This window comes from Aristolochia californica, unplaced genomic scaffold (genome assembly GCF_029961685.1).
Source record: "Aristolochia californica isolate CCGP_79_NKW_82.1479 unplaced genomic scaffold, dmAriCali1.0.hap1 SCAF_1, whole genome shotgun sequence".
In the NCBI taxonomy this organism is placed as follows: Eukaryota; Viridiplantae; Streptophyta; class Magnoliopsida; order Piperales; family Aristolochiaceae; genus Aristolochia; species Aristolochia californica.
The window spans coordinates 60,733,123-60,753,573 of record NW_027181770.1 but is presented as its reverse complement, the minus strand read 5'-3'; the positions used below and the strand labels follow the sequence as shown (position 1 = coordinate 60,753,573).

The 20,451-nt window shown below is 36.7% G+C and overlaps 2 protein-coding genes and 1 long non-coding RNA gene across 4 annotated transcripts; 2 read left to right on the top strand and 1 right to left on the bottom strand.

The window, feature by feature from the left end:
* The first annotated feature begins 2,262 nt into the window (after window positions 1-2,262).
* Window positions 2,263-5,055, top strand: LOC137944568 (uncharacterized). Its single transcript, XR_011110830.1, has 3 exons — window positions 2,263-2,603; window positions 3,560-3,775; window positions 4,254-5,055. It is a non-coding gene; the product is annotated as an uncharacterized lncRNA (long non-coding RNA).
* Window positions 5,056-6,367: 1,312 nt separating this feature from the next.
* Window positions 6,368-12,931, top strand: LOC137954315 (glycine--tRNA ligase, mitochondrial 1-like). Its single transcript, XM_068801651.1, has 9 exons — window positions 6,368-6,834; window positions 7,474-7,856; window positions 7,979-8,096; window positions 10,220-10,414; window positions 10,571-10,795; window positions 10,944-11,003; window positions 11,121-11,201; window positions 11,341-11,746; window positions 12,539-12,931. The coding sequence occupies exons 1-9, from the start codon at window positions 6,388-6,390 to the stop codon at window positions 12,769-12,771; spliced, it is 2,148 nt and encodes a 715-aa protein (XP_068657752.1). The 5' UTR covers window positions 6,368-6,387; the 3' UTR covers window positions 12,772-12,931.
* A 1,268-nt stretch (window positions 12,932-14,199) lies between these two features.
* Window positions 14,200-17,678, bottom strand: LOC137954289 (probable beta-1,4-xylosyltransferase IRX10). 2 transcript variants are annotated; one of them, XM_068801649.1, is made up of 4 exons: window positions 17,281-17,678; window positions 15,794-16,182; window positions 15,035-15,276; window positions 14,200-14,931 (listed from the first exon to the last, which is right to left on the bottom strand). In XM_068801649.1, the coding sequence occupies exons 1-4, from the start codon at window positions 17,384-17,386 to the stop codon at window positions 14,418-14,420; spliced, it is 1,251 nt and encodes a 416-aa protein (XP_068657750.1). In that variant the 5' UTR covers window positions 17,387-17,678; the 3' UTR covers window positions 14,200-14,417. The 2 variants fall into 2 exon arrangements, with proteins under 2 accessions (XP_068657750.1, XP_068657751.1); XM_068801650.1 differs by lacking the exon at window positions 17,281-17,678 and adding an exon at window positions 16,482-16,698.
* Window positions 17,679-20,451: the final 2,773 nt, after the last annotated feature.

Sequence of the window (20,451 nt, the reverse complement as noted above, 5' to 3'; positions counted from 1 at the left end):
ACCCTTGGCTCCTTTCTGACTTTGTGACTTTGGAGTTGGAATCGGCTTTTGTTTTAATCTTTTTCTACTTTTGATATGAAAACAAAGGATGTCTTGAGCATAAGAGCCATGAGAATGTCAAGAAAACAACCATTAGAGTTGTAAGAAAAACACTAAGTGTACTAGAAAATTATTCCTCAATATAACAAGGGGGGATGAGACTTTCAAAGCTGAGATAAATGATTGCAAGTCATGTCCCAAATGTATTTGGGGACATATATGCCCTAAGAGGCTTATCATCTAAGGAAGGAGTCCTCTAATTCTTTTCGAGGCTTTTCATTTTCTTTTCTTTTCTTGTTCTCTCTTTACAAACCCATTTTCTATGGCTCAAAACGAGGAGAATTTAAGATACCCACATGCCCTTTCGAGTCCTTGTTCCTCTCCACAAAGTTTCTATGAATGATAGCAATATATAACAAGAAATATCAGATAGTTTGGCTAATCCAAATTGAAGGAACAAAGACATTCATTCCAATTCACATATTCATGCACATTGTGCTATCAAAACTAATTTGAGGTAGGTATTGTTGCTTACCTACCTCAACATCAATGTATTGTGAGTATTTCCTATTAGGTAAAAAGATTCAAACTACTTAATCAAAATATACAATGTAATGAGAATCAAATTTCTTAATCAAAATATACAATAGCTCAAGTGTTACTAATACAATACTAAAGATCAACGACACTAAATGATATATATCGTCCCTTTGGAGGCTAGGTTATATATTAGACGGTCTTATACATCTTCTTCTCTTAGAGGGTTGAATGGAGGCGTTTGTCTCTCTTAATTAATAGTATTGTAGATCTTTTGATTAACTATGGTATCTCTCAGGAGCATCTTGCAATTGGGAATTTCCTTCTATTGTAATTTAGGGTTAAAATCCGATTGTATCATGTATCATTATAATTTCTTTATATAAAAGCTATTACAAAATTTTAAAAAGGACATACATAAACTTAAGGTATTTAATATGGTATAAATATTAAAATATATAAATTCTTTATAATGAACAAAGATTTAGGGTTAGCTTCAAATGTCTAAGTTAGTCTTATCATGGGACAATCCTCCCAAATTCAAAGTCTTCATCTACCTCCATAGTCGTCTTTATTTAAGAATATCAAATATCAAGCACATGACAGTCAAAGAAAGATCTTTGACCTCATCCTCCAAGTCTTTGGAAGACATGGGTATGTCTTTTTCTACCATTTCATGACCCCATTTATTTATTGAGAGCAAATGGATTTTCCCAAGGTTCCATGCTTATCTTGTATTTGAATACGAAACCAATTGAATGTAGTAGTGAGGTCACATAGCACAAAATCATTGACCTCTTAGGCAAAGTTGCATCACATGTACCAATTTGCACTATGTACAAAAGAAAGAAATGGCTTTGCATGTATCTACTCTAAGTCCATTGACTAGGTCATAGAGGAGGGAGAGAGAGAAAGAGGAAGAGGACTCTAAGCCCATTGACTAGGTTATAGAGGAGGGAGAGAGGTGAGGACAGGAAATAAGACACATGAAAATGGGTGCAACTTGGTCAAAAAGTCTAAAAAATCAATACATTAGAACATAGATTTTAAAAATAAAATAAAAATTCCACCAATTAAAAATTTGAAAATCGAATGCGAAGGAGTTCTTTCGATCTACTATATGCTTTCTTATTATGAGTCAAAAAAAATTATCGACTTTTGAATAAGTCAGGGCTTCTATGTTGTATTTCTAAACATAACTTTATTAAATACAATATTTCATATTATTTTCATCCAAATGTCATACTTTTAATATAAAATATAAAATATAAAAATATTTTTTAAATTTTAATCAAAGTTGATTAATGAGAGAAATTATATTTTTATTTTATTTTAAATAATTTTAAAGACAAACCCACATCTCCTAATAAGGTGATAATACCTTGGGCCCACCACTCTCACCCAATATTTCTTCTAATTATCTTATTCTAATGTATTTTATAAAAAAATACACCAGTTTCTCTTTGTATAGGGCACATAACACCAAAAATTGAATTCTCTAAGTAATTAAATCGCCCCTAAAATTCACATGTACTTTCTCTTTCCCTCTATAATCTAATTCCCTAAGTGCACATCTAAATTTCTCCGGTTGACCATTCAGTTGTAAAATAGAAGATTGTAGGAATTTTAAATTTCCTGCACATTATCTCGTTCGCTACTACCCAAAAATATCCCTGGTCTCGTCCTAACTCCTAAGAAATAGAAATATTTGCAGAATGGTTATGAAACAATGAAATTAACTGATGAGGGAGGCTGGAAAAGCCAGAAATGCGCGCAAGTATGGCGTTACTCTCCCCTAAAACAACGAGTATCAGATATAAATTTCCGTTTACTGCCTTTTTCCCTTTCTTCTTCCCGTTTCCCTTCCGATTACCGTGTTGCTTCTCGTTCTTGTTCTTCTACTGCATCACGTTGACTTTTGTCGGTAAAATGTAAAGATCTCCCAAAGGGTCTCAGCAGACTTTTGATCGAACAGTTTGTAAGGGATTTACGGGCCTTGGACTGTCGAGTCTTCTGAAGTTCTGGAGGTACCCCTTTTTCTCTCTTCTTCTTCTTTCTTCGAGGCTTAGCTGAAAGTTTTACAATTTCATTAGCTTTTCTGGGTTTATGTGGTTGTTTGCCCCATGATGGGGATTTTTTTGGCAGGTTCGATTTCTAAATAACCAGAACTATAACATAAACACTCCTGAAATCTAGTTTTTTGCAGCTTTCATTGTTTTCAATTAGCTGATTGCTGAAAAATTTCACCGTAATCCCTTCCAAATTCCTGCTTTCTTATTTATCAGAACTGTAACCGAGTAATTGACTGTATTTTCAATCAGGATAGTTGATACTGAAGCATTGTGCATACTTTTGAAAAGAGAAAGAAAAAAAATTGACAGTGGACAAATTATTAAAACCTGCACTGTTCAAGCACGATGTCCTCTGCAATGCAGAGATTACTGACCCACCTTACGTTTATTCAAGCTCCCCAAAATGAAAAAAAAATCCTTTGATTTAAAACTACGATCACTTCTGTAGGTTAATAGAGAAGGAAAAACAGTAAGAAGAGCCAGGGAAAAAAACCATGATCGTTTCCCTGCCTTTCATAACAAATTGTCCTACTTACTAAAAAAAGAGACTAAAAATAACATATTATACAACATAATCATGAAATTCGTCTAATGTAACTATACCAATCCATTGTTTCTGTTATTTAATTCGTAAATTATTGTAATTTTTTTATATTATAAACCCCTAATATAAATTATCGAGTGATTTCTTTCTTGATTTTAAATAACATATGGATTTGGATCCATTTACTATAAGTTTTTGATTTCTTTATGGATTCCAAATGATCTCTTTATCTTATCTTAGGTTTAAAACATATTGTTAAACTTAAGCAACGTATATATTTATTAGTTTCAATTTGGAATAATTACTTTAAAGAAGAAGATAAGAGTTCAACATACATTAGCAGTGATTGATTCAGAAGCTGACTCAGGTGAGATCTGGACTAGTGACTGCAGCCGCCTCATTCGTAGTTGCAGTTTCAACGGCTTTTCTGCCCAGAGACACATTTTTGGGCTTATGTAGCCGTTGAATCCCTTGCTACTTATTCTAGTCTTGCTCATCCTGTGAACAAGACCCTGGTGCAATATGTCGTTGAGAACCCAGCTGCTGCTTTTCGCTGCATTAACAGAACCAGTGTTCAAGGAAGGTGACTTCATAGCTCTTCTCTTCGTTTCCACCGTGAGAATATATATTTTCTTTAGAGTTTTTATGTCCAAAAGTTGGTTCATCTTGCTTTTTTAATGTTGATGTGACGCGCAGGCCTCTGTTTGGAAAGTTGGAAGTGGCTTTGCTGACAATTGTTATCCCTACTTTACTTCTTGAACTCCTGCTGCTCTATCTCAAATTGATTCATGCTCTATCTCAAATTGATTCATGCTCTTTCCTATTGCAATTTCACAATATAGAAAGTTTATGGCCATGTTAGTAGTGCTTTTCACTGGTAATATATATCCTAGGTAAAGGTAGAAGTGCTTTTTTGATTGTAGGTTTCTAGGAAATTTTTAAGTTGTTATCTTATTAGTACCCTACTAGGAAAATATTTGGAGATTTATGATTTTTTTTGTAGCAGTTATTACTGTAGTTTCCAAGGAAATGATAGAAAAGAAGTTATGTTTCATGACCAGGTAGACTCGTGACGCTTAACGACTGAACTTGCGCCCCCCAAAACCATTCGTGCGGTTCAGGTGGGAGATCATAACTCATACCACGGTTGTGGCTTGAACGCCGCATGCAAGTTATTCAATGTTAAGTATGTGTTAGTACAAGATTGTGCTTCACATTGCGGTGCTTACTCCTCTCGCCTATCAAGGTTTAATGCGAACAAAAGCATGTGTTATGCCAGCAACTTTATTGGATTTTGAGGTGGTAAAAAATACATGATATGTATTGATGTGTTGTACCAGATTTTAGGGATCTCTATACAATATACAATATGGTTACCCCAATTGAAATCCATGGATGGCTTGTGGTTTGTCAAAACATGTGAAGTTAGAGGATAGCACATTGTATGTCCATGTAAATACTCAACAGCAATGGAAGTGCACGTTTCAACTATGTTGCAGGAATTGAGAGGGACGACTTCTGCTACACTGAAGAATACTTGAAATATGCAGACTGGTTTAATGGATAACAATGTGAAACTCGGTGCAGTGGGGATATGGATTTCTCTGTTTGTCATTTTTGCAGCTAGGAAATTTACACAGCCTATTGAGGTCTGTGTTTGCTGAGCTGGTTTAACTGTGTTCATGTTTAATACCCTCCCAGAAGACGAAAAGAAAGCTTTGGTCCAGAAGCTGGAGTTGGAGCAGAAGCTAGATTAGAATGCCAGATGCTGTAGAGAAGGTCTCGAGAACAAATTTATTGTCCTGAACATTTTTAAGGTTTATATTTTTCTTTTTCTGCAGAATACGTTCTAGAGCACCTCAGTTCCTGAGAAGAAAGATTTTTCAAATAGTAAGAAGAAATTAGTCTTTTCCGGGAATGAAGACTGCCGAGAAGGTTTTGCCCGTGTGTTTGAATTGAGTTAACCCAATTGAATCGCTGGTCAACTCGCATAGACAAAACACTGTGTCTATTTCCGGACGTGTTACACACTCAGTTGCCTAATCCATTCATATAAGGGGGGGTTAGTCCAACATGAAGTGAGATGAATTATTCCCCCACCCTTCGTCGTCAGAGCACACCTCTTGGCTTCTCCTATCTGTTGGCTTCCCTCTTGATGTACCATTGGAGCGCCGCCTTCATCGTTGATGCCCGTTGGCCCATCACCGTAGTCTCCCGTTGTTGAGGAAGATGACGCATGGCGTGAGGAAGATGATGGATTAATTTTTCTTAAATTAGGAAAAATTAAACCATCGTCATAAAAATAATAATTTATATTTTTTATTTATAAAATAATTATTTTATAAATACTATATTAAATTAGTGATTTAATAGTCATAATTAAAATATTGTTAAAATAAATATTTGATAAATTATTTTGGTTTAATTATATCTTTGCTATAATAATTAAGCCAATAGTTTTAAATTTTTTGACAATATATTATTAATTAATAATACATAAAAATATATATTATGTTATTGATAAATATATATCTTTATTTATTATATTAATTTTTTATTACTGTATTAAATTAGTGGTTTTTAATGTTAAAACATATCTTACGTTATTAAAAAATAATTTATTTATTTATTATATTCGCTTATGTTATTTTTACTTTTATTTATTTATTTTTAATAATTTATTCTAGTCACATGTAATTATTGTATTGATTTATATTAAATTATAATCATTTAAGTAATATAATATAGTTTTTTATTAATTAGGATATTAATATATTTTAATACTATATGTTAAATAACTTATAAGTACAGTAACCATGTTTATTTTGGTTAATTATTTATTTAGATATATATTATATTTAAATATATTATAAAAAATTACTCATTATCTTATTTATACCATACTTTTCATTTGGGGTACTAACACTGGAATTTATTTTCCAATATACTTGAACTTGTCTACACTGTTTTTCAGTACAATTAAACTTATCTACACTAATACCCAATTATGAGTTAAAGTTGAATTTAAGATGAATTAAATTATTTACTTTATTTACTTTAGTTATGTTGCGATAAGATATCCATTTAAAAAATCTTTTGTGCGCCAGCCGTGTTTCCACGCTTTCATTTCTCTCACTAGCGTGCGAGAAAAACCAAAAAAAAAAAAAAAAACAAATCCTCCCTTGAGAGCCGTACATGCGATTTCTCTTTCTTCCGTCACGCTCTCTGAAACTGTCTCCTCTTCTCAGCCTCTCCCGCCTCGCCTCACCAATGGACGCCACCGAGGCCTCCCTTCGACAGGCACTCGCCGAGAAGCAGGCCGCCGCCGATGTGCAGTCTGCCGCCGTCCGCAGCTTGAAGGCCGCCGGGGTGCCGAAGCCGGAGATCACAGCTGCCGTCGACGACCTCAAAGCCCTCAAGCTCGAGGTCGACTCCGTCGCTCGCGACCTCAAGAACGCCGTTGCTGGCAACGGTGAGACCTCCGTGACCAGAGAAGCTTTTCGTCAGGCTGCCGTCAACACTCTCGAACGCCGCTTGTTTTATATTCCTTCTTTCAAGATATATCGCGGTGTCGCCGGGCTTTATGACTATGGCCCGCCCGGCTGTGCTGTTAAAGCTAATGTTCTCGCGTTCTGGCGTCAGGTCGGTTGTTCTAGTCTATTTTGTGCTTGAATTTTGGTATATTTCTGTTTAGATGGATATTAGTTTCTATAAACTGCCACAGAGTTTAGTATTGATCTAGTTGAGTGCAGACAACTATGGCCTTCGCATCCTCTTTGTCTAATATCTTGCATTGTGGTCTATGAATTTCAATTTCCTGAAAAAGGTTTTACTAATGAGTGGATATGGAATGGTTACTGGAGTTCGATTTATAAAATTTTCGATTTTAGGACATTTAAGTAATTGAGTGAAATTGTAGTTGTTTCCTTGAAGGCTTATTTGTATCTCATTGTTTCCTTTAGTGGTATCTTGTGGTCTATGCTCTAGGTCCATGTTCTACCTAATCTTAAATAATGCCGGGAGGCTTGATATTGTTCTACTGTTCACCTCTTTCATCTATGGAATTGTTATTGCGTTAACAACGCTGACATTTACATCAACTTAAACGTTCAAACTTATTAAACTTTCCCATGTGGCGGCTGCATGAGACAGGTGCATTGGCCTTGCAGTTGACCTCTTCATGTTTCCTTTTGATAAAATCCCAGCTCACACTATGTAAATGATCTATTATTTATCTTTGCTAATCATAGTATAGCCGATCTATTGCATGTGTTAATTCAGCACTTTGTTCTTGAGGAAAACATGTTGGAAGTGGACTGCCCCTGTGTCACTCCTGAAGTTGTCTTGAAGGCTTCAGGTCATGTGGATAAGTTCACTGATCTTATGGTAAAGGATGAAAAGACTGGTCAGTGCTATCGAGCAGACCACTTGCTTAAGGATTTCTGCAAAGAAAAGATTGAAAAAGACTTAACTTTACCATCTGAGAAGATAACAGAATTAAAGCATATTCTAGCTGTGCTGGATGATCTCTCCGCTGAAGAACTTGGTGCAAAGATCAAAGAGTATGGGATAACTGCTCCAGAAACGAAGAATCCTTTGTCTGATCCTTATCCTTTCAACCTGATGTTCCAGTCTTCAATAGGGCCAACAGGTCTGGTCCACGGGTAAGATTTTCTGACTCAGATACTCATTATTACCATAACTTTAGATACTTATTTATATAGGTCATTCTGGAATTGATTTGTCCTCAATTTCCTTAATTTGTTTTGTTTATGATTTTTCTTAGGTATCTCCGTCCTGAGACGGCACAAGGCATCTTTGTGAACTTCAAAGATTTATATTATTATAATGGCAACAAGCTACCATTTGCAGCTGCACAGATTGGTCAAGCATTTAGAAATGAGGTTTGTTTTCTTTCAGTAAGTTTTACTATTTTTTAACCGCCATATATTTGTCAAAACCATGTTCTGCATATATAGACCAATGTTTTAACAACACACTTGGCATGACCTTTATAGATGCAGGGTTCGGCCAAGCCAGTTTGATCTAGATTGTGCTACTCAGCTACTGTGTCAACTGCACAGCTTCACTAATGTAGCCAGACAGTAGAAATCTCAAGATTTAGTTCATGGCTCAATTGTGGAAGAAGAGAGTCGTCCAAAAACAATTGAAGACACATAAAAGAAGAAAGAAGAAGACTGAAATACTTCTGTTTCTATTTCAGGAAAGTTACTATTCTAGAAAATATTCTATTTTGGTACTTCCTAAATAGGGAAAGTCAGCATGTTTCTATTTTTATTAGTTTCCTAGTTTTTAATAAGTCCAAATTAGGAGAGTTTTATTTAGCAAAGTTTTTGGTTAGTAGTTTTCTTTTATTAGTAGTTAATTTAGGAAAGTTAAAGTGTTCATTGTTGATAGTTTCTATTTTACTTAATTACTGGAATTCTTTTCCAGCATTTGGTTTTCAATTTAGTAAGTTTCAGTTCAATTGTAATTAGGAAGTGTAGTAATGGGAAAATTCTACCAAAGTGATGTAGCTTATTTTGGCTAGGCAAGTAGTTTTAGAGTCTATAAATAGGGAGGTATGGTGCAAAAATACAGATTTTCTTTTGGTTGATAGAGCACCATTTTTTCTCTTTCTTTTTGCTAAGAATAGTTTCTTAGTAGATTTTTCTTTTGTGCTAGCTACTGGTAGTTACAAAACAGCACCTGAATTTTCAGGCTCTCCCCTTGGAACTTGAAGAAAAGGAATTTTCTAGAATTGAAAAGATAATGATTTGGTTACCCATATGCTAGCTTTCTCTATCAACTTTATCTCTGTAATTTGGCGGTGTTATTGTTATACTATTGTTCTTTTGTTGATTGTCATATAGTGAAGGATGTCTTTGACCTGACCAGGCACCACTCTCCTCCTTTGACCTTCTTTTCGGCTTCATAGTGCTTGTTATCTTTCTATGTTGTACTCTCTTATATTTACTCTTCTCCCTCAGGCGCCTTCTTTCTGATGAATTATCTTTTCTCATTTTTATTAAAGAAAAAAATAGTGAAGGGTGTCTTTCACCAAACCAGATCATCCTAGAACCAGATATTTTAAAAACCAGGAAAAGAGGTTACTACTGATAAAACACTATTTATGATGAGCTGAAGAGATATAATCAGTATTAAATAATATTGATACCTGTTACCAAATTTGCAATTAGAAAATAAAATAAAACATAAACTTTTGAGCATGATACAAATAGCTTGTGCATTTGCAAATTGTTTTTTTAACATATAGAAAAAGTAGCTGGTGATTTAGATATCAAACTCAGTTTCCGGCTAGAAGACTTTATAAAATTTGCTACTGATCTTGATCAAATACTCAGAACTATCTTGGAAGACAACGTTTTGTGGGCAATGTTTTGCTCTTAAAATTCTTGACTGGTGATGCTTGTATTTATGTCACATTGATTAACCTTTTGAGTTGACTTGCTCTATTTTGCTGATCCTTGTAAGATGCTTCATCCATATGATGGAAATATTTTGTGCAACATGGGAGCATAAATCTTTTTGGAGCAACTTGCAGTCAGATGCATATGCTTTTTGCAAGACTTAGTCAGAAAGTGGATGATTTGTCTTGATTTGCTGAATGGAGACTTGAACCTTCCAGTTAACTATAGCTAAAAAGTTTGTGTTGTTTCAGAAATGAAAAATGTCTATTTTGTTTAGAGCAAGAGTTGTATTAGATCAAGCAAGAGAGATCACCAGGTGTTCACGGAGGAGAAATACAGAAAGAAAAACTCTTACAATGGTTGTGTATAACTTCTAATAAGAGGTTATGCGTTTCAAGAAACGAAAACTATTCAAAAAAGGAAAGTACTGTTTTTAAAATAAAAAAAATTGCATTTTTTATAACCAGTAAATGTGTATCTGCGTGCTTAAGCTATTAGAGAGTGGGTTCCTTTATAATTATTTGTTGCTTCTTTCTTTCTTTCTTTATTTTATTTTATTTTATTTTATATGTTTTTTGACATCTTATCATTCCCAGATTTCTCCTCGCCAAGGGCTTCTTAGAGTTCGTGAATTCACTCTTGCTGAGATAGAACACTTTGTGGACCCTGATGACAAGTCCCATCCAAAATATGGCGATGTTGCTGACTTGCAGTTCCTCATGTTTCCTAGAGAGTTGCAACTCGCAGGGCAACCTGCAAAGAAAATGTGCCTTGGTGAAGCTGTGTCAAAGGTTGGTTTCTGTTTGACAATACAACTTTCTATTAGGTCGAGAAGAATGTTAAAAAGTGTTGTGACTGGAAATCAAAATGTTTTTTAGCATTTTTATTTTCTCCTGGATGTTGCTGAAGTTTTTATTCCATTTTTATTTATTATATTTCTTTAATAGGGAGTTGTAAACAACCAAACACTTGGTTATTTCATTGGGAGAGTTTACCTGTTTCTGACAAGCCTTGGGATTGACAAGGAAAGATTACGTTTCCGGCAGCATCTACCAAATGAGATGGCCCATTATGCTGCTGATTGTTGGGATGCTGAGATTGAGTGTTCCTATGGCTGGATTGAGTGTGTTGGTATTGCAGACAGGTCAGCCTATGATCTTCGTGCTCACTCGGTAAGAACTTTGAATAAATACATATTAAAATGTATATCTGTTATATTCAAGCTTTCCTCGTCTGATAGCAAGGGGGGCTGGATATTTAACCCATACCTTAAAATTTATTCATACCTTAAAACGGAAACTATTTGGTGATAAATGTCAGGAAAAAAGTGGTGTTCCTCTCGTAGCACATGAAAGGTTTGCTGAACCTAGACAGGTTGAGGTGTGTGTGTCTCTCTCTCCTTCTCTCACTCTGTAAATTCTGAGTGTGGACTTGTGTGTGCCTGTGTGCTTATGGATATGTTCGTGGTTAATGTTTGTGGGCTCTTTGCAATTTTAGGAACTGGTTATATCCCCAGTGAAGAGGGAGCTGGGTCTTGAATTTAAGGGGAACCAGAAGAAGGTTGTAGAGGCTTTAGAGGTAAATAATTGTGCATTCCTTTGAATCCTGTTTGTCGGTATTGTTTCATTTTATTTTATTGTACTTTTCAATTTCCCTTGTGTGGTGATACTCAACTTCTGAAAAGTTTACTTGCATCCTTTTATCATGTAATTGATAGGCCATGAAAGAAGCAGAAGCGCTGTCACTGAAAGCAGCATTAGAAGCCAATGGAGAGGCTGAGTTTTATGTGTGCACTCTTGAGAAATCTGTCACGCTTAAAGAAAAGATGGTTTCAATTTCCAAGGAGACAAAGAGAGAACACCAGAGGGTGTTTACCCCTTCAGTCATCGAACCTTCTTTTGGTATTGGGCGGATAATTTACTGCCTTTTTGAGCATTCATTCTATACAAGGCGAAGTAAGGATGGGGATGAACAGTTGAACGTGTTTCGCTTCCCACCTCTTGTGGCACCCATCAAATGCACAGTCTTTCCTTTGGTCCAAAATCATCAGTATGAGGAAGTTGCCAAACAAATTTCCAGGTCCCTTACTCTAAAGGGGATTTCTGCCAAGATAGACATGACAGGTATTTTTCCTAACTAAATAATGTTTGTTGGTGAATTATCTCTCGGTGCATCACTTGGTTAGGGCTATGAATTGATTGGTTAAGTCGTTTACCGCTGGCTTTCAACTCGTATTGCTGACTTACGAGGGTCACACATGTTTTTACGAGCTGTGGTATTTGTCAGTGTATTTGCTGACAACTATAACCATGTGAGAGTTCTGGAGAGGTCAATCAGCTGATATAGATTGGCCTATTAGTAGCATCAGCTGATGGAGCTGACACATGTTCCAAGCCTGCAACTGCATATTGTTGATTTTCTAAAAACTCAATGAAGTGCAACTCCAGTGACGATAATTGATTAAATCATAGATTAACCGTAATCAGTTTCCCAGCTTCTTGAATGATATAATTAAATGCTAGTGTAAAATAATTAGTCTTGAAATAATTTACATCCATTTCAAAATGGGTTGTTTTTTGAATCTTAGGTTCAAAAACAAAAAAAGTTAAGATCCTTCCGCAATCCTTCTATTTCTAGAAGATCCTTCTGAGAGTGATTGGTCCATCTCAAATGCTTGCAACGCATATCTTGAGATGGTCAGTATAACTCTGTTGGCGATTCTATGCCAGGATCGGAGTTTCTCTGCTGCCTTTATTTTTGGGCTAAAAGCATGAGTACATCATGACTGCACTACTATGGTTTTAAACTTTTAGCTTGGCCACTTGCTGAGCTTTGAAGATGGTTCATGTGTCTTCTGTATTTTTAATATAGAGAAATTCTGGTATGATGGAAACGTAACAAGTCATGGTTTTCAGGTACTTCAATTGGTAAAAGATATGCAAGAACAGACGAACTTGGTGTGCCTTTTGCTGTCACAGTAGATACAACAAATTCTGTTACAATCAGAGACAGAGACTCTAAAGAGCAGGTCCGTGTGGATCTTGACAGGGTAGCCTCAGTAGTGGAGGAATTGACCAGCGGGCAGACAACATGGGAAGATGTCAAGTGGAATTATCCTTCTCCATCTCACACTAATGCAGGTGATTGATAATTTCTGTTCACCAGTTTTGCTACGGATAAACTCAGGATCTTCTTGCATTCTGTTTTATAGGTCCATCTTGTGATGGGTCGCAATTGCTTTTCTGATATTTGAGACAACTGTAGAGACCGGAACGACCTATTTATGAAAAAGAAAAAGTTATACCGTTTAGGCCTATATATATTTCTGTTTTGATCTTTTTGAGCCTTTTCTTTTCTTCATCTAAATCTTCAGGTAGTGTAGGGTGCAACGGTGTCTTGGTTTTTTTGGGGTGTCTGCTGTCTTATAGCCTTGTCGACAGCCTTTTACATTCCTTGGCTCTCAAATCTGAAATGAAGGATGAATCACACGTTTCAGTTGGCCTTCAATGTTCTTTTTTGACCCGTTAGTAGTAGTTCTCCAGATGTTTGCTATTAGCAGATGAAAGTTTTACCAAAAGAAACAGAGAGATCTTTAGATGAAAATTGCTAATCGTTGTTTTTGTTGTTATACTGACTGTTGGGTTTAGGAAATGACTGGTGATTCGGGGAAAGCAATGTTATATAGAACATAAACCGTAGTGATCAGAGTTGAACAAGGTTCTTCTAGACCTGGCCCCTCTTTCAGGTCAATAATAGTATATAGGACCTGGAATTGGTGAAAACTTGGTTCCAGGTTGGGGATTGCCAATTTCAACAAGTGAATCAGTGGGAGGGGAAGGTGACCCCTCTCCTCTTTTTGGCATTTGCAGGGGATGAGCTTCCTCTTTCACCCTTGTTGATGGCGTAAAGGTAGGGTTTCGGCCTGTTGGCACCAGAAATGGGAAAGGGGGCCTGCAGGTGTGGTGCTAGATCTTTCCTTCATGCCGAAATAACTGAAAAGCATTACATGCGTAAGTATTATGACTAATCTTTTTTCTTTGATTATAAACCTAAATCGGTATTTGTAAATTTATCAGTGGAAATGTTCTTTTTTATGTGATAGTTTCGTGATTGCATCTTCTATAGCTTAAAAGTTTCTATTTCATTTCTTAATTTTCATTTCTCATAACAATCATTCTCATAATCATGGGTTTTCTAGGATGATAAATCTCTTCATCGAATAATTTTCTTTTTATTGTTTTATTTTACATCTGAATTTTATTCAGTCTGAAGGCAAATCAAGTTAAATAGGACCTGACAACGAGAGATTGGAGACTTGCCTCTTAGCTGAAGTGTCAGCCATCCAACTAAATACAACTTTGAAAGCAAGACTCTAAATCTCGTGGAAAATATGCCAAGATCTCCAAGGATTAGCATCATCGGAGCACTAGGAAATAACAGATTTAGATTGTCCCCTTCCAATGGCTCTTAGAATTTCGCGTTGTACATTCGAAGCCCTTGAGAAGGCCTTGAATGAGTTTGGTCGAATCAAGTTGATTAAGCAAAAATTTTAGACTGAAAAACTCTCTTCCAAAAATAAGCCTATAAACATTAGAAATCAAACTTAACTCAAAAGAAGAAGAACATATTACAACCATGTAACTAAACCTACAAGAACAAAATGTATATTCTAAACAATTCCAATTTTCAATAAAGAAATTTACAATTCCAGACGACGGCCCGGGCATCTTGGTTGTATTAATGGTCTGCAACAGCAACCGCCAACTTTCATAACCTCAAAGTCTCATCTGGTTACTACCAAGCTTTGAGATCACCAACAGGACCAGTAGTCCAGTTCAAAACTTTCTCTCCAGACTTCAAGTAAACATTCTTATCATGGGGAAGCTTTCGAGCAAGCCCGTTTAGTATCTGGTGGAAAGCATCCCCTGGTTGAGCTGGCTGTGGAAACAGCATAGCCTGTTTCATTGAAGGATTTGCAAGCAACCTCTGCTTCCTCAGTATTACCTCGGGGGAAATGGAAGTCAGGATTGTATCCAAGTTTGGTACATCTTTCTCGGCCACAAATACACCGATTTCCTCCCATGGGATCGCGTCCGCGAAAGGTAGGACGATATCATCTGCTATAATTACTGGAATGCAACCGAAGATGACGGCTTCCACCAATCTGGGACTCCATGGAGCCCATCCCAAGGGGCAGAGACAAAAGACTGCTCTTTGCATGTCTTCGTAGTAAGTCATTGGGTGCTCTGTGGAGATGTCAAATAGAGGGTTGTCTTTGAAGTTCTCCCATACTGATGCCCGGGCACCCCTGTAGGACCAAACAGGAAAACAAGAAATTGAAAGGTGATTAAACGCTGGATATATGACAACCTCCTAAGAGAATTTGCAGTTAAATTAAGATCATTGAACACCTTGCATAATAACCTCCTTCTGGGTCATTACCGACATCGTAGAACAAGCCCCGGAAGTAAACAAAGATCGATCTTGGGGTGTCAGGAGGAATCAAGTGAACTTGCATTTTCTGTGGAGGAGCATATGGTGGGATGGTTATGGAACCCTCATTTAAGCAGACATGATTCCGTTGCCCAAAGGTCTGCACCAGAGTGGCACGCTGAAGCAAGGGAAGAATTCCACGTTCTATGGCCTTTTCTTCCTATAATTAGGGCAACTCTAATTAGTCAGAAGACATGAACAAAACAAACCAGTTCAGTTAACCACTAATAGTGCCATATGATATAGAATCAGCATCGTCATATGGAGAGTTCATCAGCTAAAGCTTCTCTAAAGAACTTTATGCAGTTGGTGTTCAACAGCTTTATGGGTGATGCAATAAATTGTTTCTCTACTTTCAGATAAGATACGTGTGACTTGGGATCTTTCTGTCTATAGATAGCACAAAAGCGAAGTGAAACCAAATCTGACTTGGTACTCCTGAAGAGGGTTCTTGTTAAGATTTTCAAATTGCAATACTAATTTTGAATTTTTTCTTTGAAACTTATGGCTACAGTTTTGGGTTTACCAAGAGAGACCAGTGAAACTGTATTGATATAAATACAGACCACTAAAAGAGCCACTTCTTTCATTTTGGAAAACATTTCAAAGAAATTGGAATTAAGAACACAATTCTATAACCAAAACTTCAAAGAAACAGTATAAGGTGGGTTTCTTACTTGGTAGTGAAAGCAGGCTCCGAAATCATGAGGAACAACAAAAAAGTGGTCTGCTCCTTCTGAACGGTTCCAGTAAGGCCAATTTGTTGAAATAAGCTGTATTGCACTTCTCATCATTCGTGGTGATTTGAAAGGCAAGGGGAGCCCATTTGGTGTAAGGTCGCACGTAGTGTAGACAGGAGTATAGAACCAATCAGCTTCCTCGGGATTCAAGGTCCGAACAGGACTTGATAACAAGAAGCGATGCATGAAGATCTCAGCAGCAAACATATGAGTGAGGCATCTGGGGTCTTTTTGCAATATCTTTTTGTTATATTTGCTTGGCAGCTCATAAACAAAAACTTTCAACCTCCCAACAGGATCGTCCTCTAGAACATCACCAGCACTCCCTACATTCGACGAAGTTGAAGACATTCAATTTGGCAAGGTAGTCCAGTAAGCACATGGAAGTCTTAGTCAGTAGAAAACTCATATAAATAACTCAATCAAGATACAGTAGTTTACAGAGAAAAATCGTTGATATGTACCAGCTCTATCTGCCTAATGGCTGCAAATTTCAACCCAGCAAACAGGTCAAAATTTACAATTAACTGAAATCAACAGTTATAAATATCCTTGACCTTGCAGAAGATGAAATGAGCATCAAATTCAGTTTTCCAAGAGTTTAAAGATAAATCAGTGACATTACTGGTAGGAGAGCCGCTACGTTGCAATCACAGGATTTTCCAGGCTACCATCTAAGCATGACAACTGATACAACCATTCTGACATGGAAACCTTTTCATCCCTCTTCTCTGATGGCAATAGCTGATGCACGGGTTATTAGAACATATTTAAAATCGAATACGGTCTAGTAGCACAGCTTTTCAACAATGATGAAGTCTTACAGTAAAACAACATTTGAGCCTAATTTAGCACCTCATGCACTAGAAATCCCTTCTTAACAACTTCAGCAGACAATCAGTTTAGAAAAACCAGTATTAATTGCATTAAAAATCACACGAATAAAAACTCAAAGAAGTAAACAGAGACTCCATAAAGCATTGCTTCAAGTTTTGACGATTTCCAAGACTTCAGAATTATCCAGAATCCAACAATTAAGGCAAATTATTCTCATCAGCTATTAGGCAAATTACGTCTTTAAAAAAACTTAGAATGCAAAATAAAATACACAGAGAGATTACTTCACCTATTAGGCAAGTTAAACGTCTTTGAAAAACTGACAATCAATCCGATATCTAACAAGCAAAACCAAACTCCAAAACATCAACTTTTAAAAAAAAAAAACAAAAAAACCAGTAGGAGCTGAGTTTCCCATAGATTACAGCAACAACAATTGGAGGCCAGAAGCAGTCCGATTGACTGCAAAATTCATGACTTGTACCATAGCTATAATAAGAGTCACGGCTACCGAGACGCAATCAATGAGAGAATAACCACTAACTTCTAGTCCAACTGCAAAAAAGGGGGGCCAATCAAAAACTAACCTGAAATCCGTTCCGTCTGCTGCCCCGGCTCCACCTCCTCAGCACCGGCCAACCAAAGCAGAGGAAGAAACAAGAAGAGCACGAAAATGGCATTCCTAGTCTCCATTCCTCCCAAATGCCCACTCTCCGACTCAGGTGCTCCCGATCAGCCCAGAGGATCCAGGTGATTCTACACCGATTTATTAAAAAAGGCCCAACTCATCCTCCACCTCTTAGATCGTTGAAATGTCGTAACCTCGTCTGGAAGCTGTTTCTTTCGTTGGTTTGATGAGAAGTCGATCTCAAAAACCTAGAAAAGCCACTGAGATTCTTTCATTTTTCTTCTTTTGAGCTGTCCAGTGTACAAATCCGCCTGGAATTAGTAAAAAATCGCCATGGATGGAAAGATCCTAGAACACGAAAGCTCAAGCTGGTACAATGGCACCTGGCAGCGATCGCGTGAGATTAAGCTAAGGTGAGACAGCAGTTAGAAGCAACGTAGCATCGTTTGTCTACGGAATCGAGACCATTAATTTTTTCATCAAACGAGAAATGGACCCACTACCTTCTGGTGGGGACACCCTATGATGGCTGCTGAGTTGTACAAGGAATCTACAGAGTATATGCAGATGAATAAAGTCCAAATTTTTAATTAACGAAAAGGTGGGTGAAAGGGCCCACCGAATTTACCTAACCGACTGATTGAGTTGAACGTGACATCGGGTGAGTTAAGACCTGCTAGAGCGTAGGTTTAAGCACAGTGTTCTGACTCACTGAATCAACTCACAATTCTGCTCAGTTGTCTCGGTTTTCAGTTTAGGCGTGAGATGTCCACGTTTAGGTACCTTTCTACATCAAATATCATTTGGTGTATTTATTGTGGGACTCAGTGAGTTTGTTGTCAAGGAGGAAATATTGCAGCAGAGTGAGGACAACGAAGGGAGAGCCCCCCCACACCTCTTTAATTTCTCCTCCCAAAGGAGAAATACAGAGTTGGTTTGTGATTCGATCGGGTTGACTCAGATTTGAGACTGGGTAGTTCGAATAAGGGGGTCAGACTCGACCCAATCCAAAGTCTGAGCCAAGTCTACTCGAGTCCCGATCCAACTAAGGTGATCGGACTCAAAATCTCAAAGACCATGTGTGTAACAAAGAGGTAGGTGAGTCATCCCTCTCAATATTTACAGGTAATAAATACACCAGGAATTCTGACATTCTTACGTTTGAGTGGTGAAATGTCCTATAACTTTGGTGTAGGGACCTTTCTGCCTCAGTTTTAAGGGTGAGCTTTCATTGTTGTTCTTGTGGGAATTAACTGTGTTGTTGACAATAAAGGAAATAAAGGAGGCCACCTTTGAAAGTAGGGTAAGGGTTCCTTCCACTCTCTTAACTCCTTTTCCTTTTAAGGGTACCTTCCACTCTCTTAACTCCTTTTCCTTTTAAGGGTACCCTCTACTTTTGTATTTTTGTAAATAAATGCTCTCTTAACTCCTTTTCCTTTTAAGGGTACCCTCCACCTTTGTATTTTGGTAAATAAATGGCTTTACATTTTTCAAGATGTTTTATGTTCTGATTTTTAAGTTTTAAACAAACAAAACGAAGAGCATCATCTCCTCTCTTTTTGCTCTAGTGATGGTTTAGGGGGGGTACCCCATGTGATTTTTTTTTTTTTTTTGCTGCAATATGGGTTTTTGGTTAATTAATTATTAACTAAGTAAAAATCATTAGAAATCTCAATATTATTATAATTTTTTTAAAATAAATTACAACTAGGTTTTAATAAATAGGGTAGGTGTGTTAAAGTAATATGTGGAACATTGGAAGGCTTATTGACTGACTCCAACAGAGACAATTTGACTCCTTCAAAGATACATTTGGTCGACTTTGACCAATTGGACCCGGTCCAGATTTATTAGCTGGCTTTGAACTTTAAAACTCTTCCAAGTTTGATAATAAATAACCTTTTAACGAACTTGGGTTGAACTGGAGTTCGTTTCGCCCAACCCTGGGCCTGAGTGGGTTGCAAAAAAGTGAACCTGAACCGGAGGCCGGGGTTTTTTTCTTTTGATGTTGCATAAAATAATCTCGTTTAGTAGTCCATAAATAAATTGATAATGAAGTTTACCTAATCTTACTTGAATGAAAAATAAAATTAATTCAATTAATTTAGGGTAAAAAACTAAATGCCTAAATTTTTTAATGCAACCACTCAATATAAATTATGTGTTAGACTTGTTGTATCAGGTTTTAATGGTCTTAACATTGTAGGGTTACCCCTACTTTCGAGTTTTAATGGTCTTAACATTGTAGGGTTACCCCTACTTTCGATATATGACATATATTAGGAGATTCGCAATCACCCAATATAAACTATGTGTTAGACTTCCTATATCAAGTTTTAATGGTCTTAACATACATCACATATTGGGAGGTTAGTAAACTTGAATCAGGAGATAAACTTCAGTTGTATTACTCAGTTAATCTTCTTACCTCGTTAGTGGTGCACCAATACCCGATTCATGTTAATGAATCAAATGAATCCGAAGATAATACCCACGGTTTAATTTCCGGATTTCATAGTATTTTGCGAATCATCTGGATGAAGCGAGCGAGATATGTTGTCGTGGGAAGCCGATTTTTTTTTATTTCTCTACCGCTCCCTTCTCCCTCTTGACCTCCTTGTCTGCTCCTTCTCGGTCAGTCCTGGCGTCTTCGTCACAACACGTTGTTGTACCTCCCGACGCCGAACATCACCTCTATCGCAACCCTCATAGCTCCCCCTTCCTGTGTTGGAACGCCTCTATTGCAGCGCCTGCGGTGTACCATCATCTCTGTCGCAACGCCCCTAGGGCCGCCTCCGTCGTAGAGCCCCCGTTGCAGTGCCATGAGGAAGAAGACGCCAATTTAATTTTTCTTAATTTAGGAAAAATTAAACCATTGGTTCTGCCCGAGTTCAACTCGAATTAAAAAATCTATATTATTGTGGAAATATATTCTTAATACTACGTAAAAAATACATCTTGTGTTATTAATAAAATATTATTTTTATTTAATCATTATATTTATTTTGGTTTAATTAACCCATTTTTATAATTAATAAAACCAATGGTTTTAAATTTAATATAAAATTATTATTAATTAATAAAACATAAAAATATATAGTGTTAAAGTTAGCATTTGATCAATTCTTTT

What these genes read in the sequence shown, in the direction of transcription:
- LOC137954315 (XM_068801651.1), top strand. Translation starts at nt 6,388, where the DNA reads ATGCGATTTCTCTTTCTTCCGTCACGCTCTCTGAAACTGTCTCCTCTT. An exon ending in CCAACAGGTCTGGTCCACGG is followed by an intron (nt 7,857 to 7,978) that starts GTAAGATTTTCT and finishes GATTTTTCTTAG; the next exon opens with GTATCTCCGTCCTGAGACGG. An exon ending in AGGTTGTAGAGGCTTTAGAG is followed by an intron (nt 11,202 to 11,340) that starts GTAAATAATTGT and finishes TGTAATTGATAG; the next exon opens with GCCATGAAAGAAGCAGAAGC.
- LOC137954289 (XM_068801649.1), bottom strand. Translation starts at nt 17,386, where the DNA reads ATGGAGACTAGGAATGCCATTTTCGTGCTCTTCTTGTTTCTTCCTCTG. An exon ending in GCAGACGGAACGGATTTCAG is followed by an intron (nt 16,183 to 17,280) that starts GTTAGTTTTTGA and finishes CGTCGAATGTAG; the next exon opens with GGAGTGCTGGTGATGTTCTA. An exon ending in GAAGGAGGTTATTATGCAAG is followed by an intron (nt 14,932 to 15,034) that starts GTGTTCAATGAT and finishes TTGGTCCTACAG; the next exon opens with GGGTGCCCGGGCATCAGTAT.